This window comes from Gigantopelta aegis, chromosome 9 (genome assembly GCF_016097555.1).
Source record: "Gigantopelta aegis isolate Gae_Host chromosome 9, Gae_host_genome, whole genome shotgun sequence".
NCBI classification, from domain to species: domain Eukaryota; kingdom Metazoa; phylum Mollusca; class Gastropoda; order Neomphalida; family Peltospiridae; genus Gigantopelta; species Gigantopelta aegis.
The window spans coordinates 5,855,811-5,863,846 of record NC_054707.1 but is presented as its reverse complement, the minus strand read 5'-3'; the positions used below and the strand labels follow the sequence as shown (position 1 = coordinate 5,863,846).

The 8,036-nt window shown below is 35.6% G+C and overlaps 1 protein-coding gene across 1 annotated transcript in view; it reads left to right on the top strand.

The window, feature by feature from the left end:
- The first annotated feature begins 452 nt into the window (after positions 1-452).
- The window catches only part of LOC121381419, a 28,276-nt gene continuing 20,692 nt past the window's right edge, over positions 453-8,036 (top strand). Inside the window, exon 1 of the mRNA XM_041510728.1 lies at positions 453-539. Within this exon, the coding sequence (XP_041366662.1) occupies positions 527-539 (13 nt within the window). The 5' untranslated portion in view covers positions 453-526. The remainder of the gene's footprint in view (positions 540-8,036) is intronic.

The following is an 8,036-nucleotide window of genomic DNA, read 5'->3' as shown; positions in this document are numbered from 1 at the left end:
GCGCATCAGGCGGGCACTTTACCGCTGGGCAAGGTCCCGCCCATGGTGGCTAGTGAGAAAAGTCTGTATCCACTTTCCCAAAAGACGACTGAAATATTGTTATATCAGTTGAGAGGCTTTGGGGTGAAAGAAGAAAAATAAAACAAAAGAAAAACCTGGTTCCACTGTGGAGTATCGAACTAGGACCCATGACACATCAAAGGAACGCTCTACCACTGAATTACATCCCCTGCGTTCAGCGACAGGGAACGTCGCTAACGTTCGCGAAATATTTCACTAGCTCTCGATGCTGTCATTCGGTTTAACGTATAGTGCATAAACCAGTCTAGCGTACATGTTCCTGTTGTCTGTCAGAACGTAGCTACATGTAGCATTCTTTGTTAGGTATCACGTGGCATGTAATACGGCCTTATCAGTTACGGTTATCACGTGACAGTTGATACGCCAGGTGCGAATGAATCAGGGTGTACCTGCAGATATATATAGCGTATTTCACAACATATATTCACTTCGTCATTAACACATTATGGAAAAACAAGGTACGTATTTTAATATTTTAAATTACCTAGACACCTACCTATCTAACTACATACATATTATAGACATACATAGAGACATACGCGAATACATACAGACACGGTTATATATATATCGTCGCGTGAGAGCTAAAAGGTCGTAAGTGGCAGATACGACCTAAGACGTCTTTTTTACATATTTGGAATCGCCATCCCCGATTACATATTGTCACAAAACATCGTAGCTGTGCCCCTAATAGTATCAAAAGGATTTAAATGGTCGTAAGTGAATAACACATACCAATTTGGACGAAAATAGACGTAACTGACACATACGACTTTCCTTCGATTTGCTTGCTGTCCATTATGTGAACACTGTTGTGTTTGCATGCCATTTGTTGACAATTAACAAAACAACACGAATTCTCATAATGGCCGGTAGCATGTACTTTTTATTAACGTTTTACTACGCATGCTCAGTATGCATGACGTAGGTGGTTTTTTTCCACCTCAAGTTTGTTAATGTACTTACTTGGTACTGCACTTTTAAGTTTAAAGTCATCTTTGATGTTAACCAGCTAATATGAAAATATTTACAATTTACTGTCTTTAAACTATTAAAAACAACTGAAAGTGAATGCTGCTTTGTGCATTACCAATAAAAATGTTAGTTAACAACAAACTAAATTCAAAGAGGGAACCTACATGCTCCCAGTAACTCATGCAGGGATTATTGTGCCCTTATAACAGCATGGTTACCACCTAACAATGAACAAACATAATCTTGAAATCTCTGTGGCGAATGTGTTTTCCGTCTTGGATACACCCGACCTGTTTGAACAGTTGAACTGTGTTCTGTGTTCTGTGTTCATTCAAAACAGGAGTTTTCAAAATAGAGTCAGAATTCTGCCCACTGATGTTTTCTCCTACTGCAACTTGTTCGTTGTAGAACTTGTCACCAAAGTAGAAAATGATGGTACTGGAACGAATGGTTTAGGCGTTGCATATGAATCTCGAACCTGATCTACATGACGTCGCCAGAATACTCCTGGTGCAACTTCCACCCTATATGAAACTGGTCCTGTTCGACTTTCGATTGTTCCAGGTATCCACTTATTTGTGCCGCGATAATCTCTGGTGATAACATTCTGTCCTTCAATGAAAGTTCGGCTTCGTGTAGGTCTAGATTCCTGCATAATCCTCTGTTTCGACTTTACAAGTTGCTGCAAATCTGGTCTTATCAAGTCGAGTCGAGTTTGGAGATTATGACCAACAAGAGTTTTGCTGGTCTTTCACCTGTAGTTGTTTGAGGTGCACTGCGATATGCAATTAGAAAGTTCGCTAACGTCTTTTACACTGAACCACCATATTGTTTACTAGAGCGTATAGCCATCTTGAATGACTGAACAAATCGTTCGGCAAGTCCATTAGTACTGGGGTGATACGGAGCTGATGTAATATGCTGTGGACCATTATCACTTACTAATTGGTTTGGCAATCCATTTCGAACAAAAATGGTATGAAGAACTTCCACTGTCTTTGCTGAAGTGGTTTGATTCATTTTAATCACTTCTGGCCATTTCGAATGCGCATCTACAAAGATGAAGAACATTGATCCCAAGAAAGGCCCTGCGAAATCAACATGAATTATCTCCCACGGCTTTGTAGGCCATTTCCAGGGGTGTATAGGTGCTTTAGAGGGTGCATTCTTGACCTCTTGACAACCAATACATCTTTTTGCCAATGTTTCAATATTTGTCTCAATACCTGGCCACCATACATAGCTTCGTGCCAGTGCTTTCATTTTAACACCACCAATGTGTCCGTCATGAAGCTCATCCGGGATTTTCTTTCGTAGCGATTGGAATATGATGACTCTCATGCCCCACAGTAGACATCCCTGATGTACTGTTAATTCGGTTCTGTGGTGGAAATATGGATCAAAATCTGGATCAGATGATTTCTCAGGCCATCCAGTCATAACCATGTTGTAAACTTTTGATAACACTGGATCTTTCTGGTCTCACGCCGTATGAGTGAATGAGTAACTGGTAATGTCTCAAATTGTGAATGTGTAGCACCTCAACAGGATCAAAACTCTGATTGATATTCTCTTCTTCACTATTGTCAACAGGTAGACGTGAAAGACAATCAGCATGCCCATGCTTTTTAGTATTTTTATATTCAATCTGGTAGTTATGACCTGCTAGAAATAATGCATATCTCTGCAGCCGTGCAGCTGTAGTCATTGGAATTCCTTTCCTTGGGTGAAATATGGATACCAGAGGCTGGTGATCAGTTCAAAGAGTGAACTCCCTTCCCAAACGGTAGATATGAAATCTTTTCACATCCCAGATAAGTGCAAGAGCTTCTGTGTCAATCTGGGAATAGTTTTTTCTGCTTTTGTTAAAGTTCGAGAAGCATAGACATTTGACCTCTCCGTGTCGTCATCTATTACATGTGATAGAACTGCTCCCAATCCAACTGGTGATGCATCACATGCAAGACGAATAGGCAAGCTTGGATTGTAGTGTGTTAACACTTTCGGTGAAGTTATCAAATCTTTGACTTTACGAAATGCCTCTTCACTGTGCACTCCATATCCATTTTCTATTTCATTGAAGAAGTTCATATAGTTGGCGAAGCACTGTCGACAAATCTTCAAGAAATCGGTTTTAGTAGAAATGTTCGTAACTGAGACACATTCTCTGGTTTGGGTGCGTTTATCACTGCCTCAATTTTGTCCTGAGTTTTATGTAACCCTTCCTTGTCAAGCTTGATCCGCAAATTGTATTCCTCTAAGCATTTCAAAGCATTTTCCAAGTTTTGAAGATGCTCTTCATCTGAACCACCCGTAATGATCATATCGTCAATGATACATTTGAAGTACCGTGTCCATAGCGCACTGCCATATTGCTGGTGCTGATGCTATTCCGTACACTAAAACGTTAAAGCGGTACAGCCCCTTCTCTGTGTTGATGGTCAATAAGTCACGTGACTCTTCACTAACTTCCATCTGCAAATAAGCCTGACGTAAATCCAACTTTGAAAAGCGTTCACCTCCAGCTAGTGATGCGAATATATCCTCAATGCGTGGCAAAGGATACGGATCCACTTCTAAAACTGGGTTAACATTCACTTTAAAGTCACCACACAATCTGACTGATCCGTCCTGTTTTATGACAGGCACGGCAGGTTTAGCCCACTGGCTGTAGTTGACTTTTTTTTTAGTATACCGTCATTTACCAACTTGTCAATTTCTGCCTCCACCTTTGGTTTAATGACATATGGAACAGATCTTGCTTTCATGAACTTTGAAAAACCGTCTTGTATCTATTTACAATGCGGTCTACATCTGACTTCACACCGTGTTTGTCATTTGACAATTGACAATTTTGCGACTTGCAACATTTTAATTGACAACCAGTCCAAAGTGATGTGTTTCAGCCAGTCTCGGCCAAATAAGGTTATATCTGCCTTTGGAACGACATAGAGGTTTAATTGCTTACACTGTTTATCATATTTCACTTGTACACTGACAACTCCGACTGGTTTCAGTTTTTCTCCAGAATATGTTTTTAAACACACATCTGTGGTTTTCATGTCTTACGAAACACTTTCTCAACAATAACCGACACTGCTGACCCTGTGTCAAGCTCTATGTCAAATTTGACAAAATAACACGAATTCCCATAATGACCGGTATCATGTACTTTTTATTAACGTTTTACTACGCATGCTCAGTATGCATGACCTAGTGTTTTTTACAGAACACCGTAAACAACCACCACTGGACCCTACAGTCCAAATACACAACAAACACGACTGGTCATATGTGGTAGATACACCCTTTTTAAATACAGTTCGTTATATAATTATATCCGACATAGGTCGTATGTGCCAAATACGACCCATATGCATTCTTTGTTATCGGTTTGTGATAGAAATTACAAATGCGAAGTACAATAGAGCATACATTATGTCAATATTTTTATGTGCTTGAATCCTAAAGATAATATGACTTTTGTCGTGAAAGCCCGGTCTAATATGGAAAAAAAGTTAATACCGCATGCAACGAACCATTTGGCAACAGACAGAAATCGTGTCTGTATATATACATAGGAATTGCAATAACATTAATGTTTGTATGGTTTTCTATTTTATGTGCACCATAATTATAATAATAAACATGTTTTGGTGAATTGTCTTGAAAAACAAATATCTATTTTGAAGGTTTTTTTTATCGAAGCAAAGTTTCCAACATGTAATTTGTATCTGTAGATACAATTTTATTTCATAATAAAGTTGTATGTGGCATATACGACCAAAGTGCATGCATAATTACATTGATTTTGGATGTATTTAATTCTATGTTACGGTGATCAAGTTCCGTCTTTCAGCTGCCTTTGAAGATCTATAGGATTGCCCTACATGTAGGCATTATGGATTAACAACATTGCACATACAAACGCAATTTTAAGTTATCCAGAACAAAGTCCAGTAACGGAAAACAGTGTAATCAGACGTAAGGTTAAAAGGCGAACAAAGTGAATGTGGCCTCAACATAAACGATACATTCATTAACAGTACATGTACATGATACATTCATTAACAGTACATGTACATGATACATTCATTAACCGTACATGTAAATGATACATTCATTAACCGTACATGTACATGATACATTCATTAACCGTACATGTACATGATACATTCATTAACCGTACATGTACATGATACATTCATTAACCGTACATGTACATGTTACATTCATTAACCGTACATGTACATGATACATTCATTAACAGTACATGTACATGATACATTCATTAACAGTACATGTACATGATACATTCATTAACCGTACATGTACATGATACATTCATTAACCGTACATGTACATGATACATTCATTAACAGTACATGTACATGATACATTCATTAACCGTACATGTACATGATACATTCATTAACAGTACATGTACATGATACATTCATTAACCGTACATGTACATGATACATTCATTAACCGTACATGTACATGTTTCATTAACCGTACATGTAAATGATACATTCATTAACAGTACATGTACATGATACATTCATTAACCGTACATGTACATGATACATTCATTAACCGTACATGTAAATGTTTCATTAACCGTACATGCACATGATACATTCATTAACCGTACATGTACATGATACATTCATTAACCGTACATGTACATGATACATTCATTAACAGTACATGTACATGATACATTCATTAACCGTACATGTACATGATACATTCATTAACCGTACATGCACATGATACATTCATTAACCGTACATGTACATGATACATTCATTAACCGTACATGTACATGATACATTCATTAACAGTACATGTACATGATACATTCATTAACCGTACATGTAAATGATACATTCATTAACCGTACATGTACATGATACATTCATTAACCGTACATGTACATGATACATTCATTAACCGTACATGTACATGTTTCATTAACCGTACATGTAAATGATACATTCATTAACAGTACATGTACATGATACATTCATTAACCGTACATGTACATGATACATTCATTAACCGTTCATGTAAATGTTTCATTAACCGTACATGCACATGATACATTCATTAACCGTACATGTACATGATACATTCATTAACCGTACATGTACATGATACATTCATTAACCGTACATGTACATGATACATTCATTAACCGTACATGTAAATGTTTCATTAACCGTACATGCACATGATACATTCATTAACCGTACATGTACATGTTTCATTAACCGTACATGTAAATGATACATTCATTAACAGTACATGTACATGATACATTCATTAACCGTACATGTACATGATACATTCATTAACCGTACATGTACATGATACATTCATTAACCGTACATGTACATGATACATTCATTAACCGTACATGCACATGATACATTCATTAACAGTACATGTACATGATACATTCATTAACCGTACATGTACATGATACATTCATTAACAGTACATGTACATGATACATTCATTAACAGTACATGTACATGATACATTCATTAACCGTACATGCACATGATACATTCATTAACCGTACATGTACATGATACATTCATTAACCGTACATGTACATGATACATTCATTAACCGTACATGTACATGATACATTCATTAACCGTACATGTAAATGTTTCATTAACCGTACATGCACATGATATATTCATTAACCGTACATGTACATGATACATTCATTAACCGTACATGTACATGATACATTCATTAACCGTACATGTAAATGTTTCATTAACCGTACATGCACATGATACATTCATTAACCGTACATGTAAATGATACATTCATTAACCATACAGATAGAGATGTATATACATAGAAATATCGATAAAAATAGAGAGAAACAGAGATACAAAATCTACATATATAGATACAGATACAAATACAGATATATTCGTTTTACATGTATATATATATATATATATATATATATATATATATATATATATATATATATATATATATATATATATATAATTTTGAAAAAGGATTAAACTCCATTTTATGGTCATATAAAACCCTGGATTATTTTGGATTTGGAGCAGATATTAAACGCTGAATTTATTAAATATTTTTTACCAAAATATAAAATCAAGTGGTATAGTTAATGGAAATGTATTACATATATAGAAGCTGTAGGCAAGGTGATCCACGAGCGGTATTCTCTGTATAGAAATTCTTGCAGGACTTGTTTGTAAAATAAGAAAATAATTTCACAATATGCTGATGATACTGGTTTTATACTTGATGGTAGTAAGACGTCTTTTCAAGAAACAATAAATACCGTGAATGTATTTTCTGAATTATCAGGACTCAATATTAATTATGATAAATCAGAGGTAATTTGTATTGGCTGTCTTGGGAATAGTTATTTACAAAATCGTAATCTAAAATGGAATCCTCCTTCATTTAAAGCACTTGGAATTAATTTTAGTACCGACTTAAATAAAATGACCAAACTCGATTTTAATTCTAAACTATTTGAAATTAAACAAATTATAAATATATGGACGAGAAGGCTGTTAACGCCACTTGGAAGAATGGCTATAATAAAATCCCTGTTAATATCTAAGCTTAGTTATTTACTTCTAACATTACCAAATCCATCGGAAACATTTCAGAAAGAATTTCACAAAATATTGTTTAAATTTGTATGGAATCAAAATCCAGACAAACCCCCCCCCCCCTCCCCCCCAAAAAAAACAACAAAAAAAAAAAAAAACTTTGTGTAAACCCCCAAACTTTTAAGACAGTGATCTTTACAAATTTTTGTTGTTACAAGTTATTTTAAACGGATGGGCTAAAATAACGTTTTTGTTGTTGTTACTTCAACATCGTCAAATTGTAATACGTACAATATTGTTTTCAATATGTTTAGAACATGTTTCAATTAAACAAATTTCATTTATATT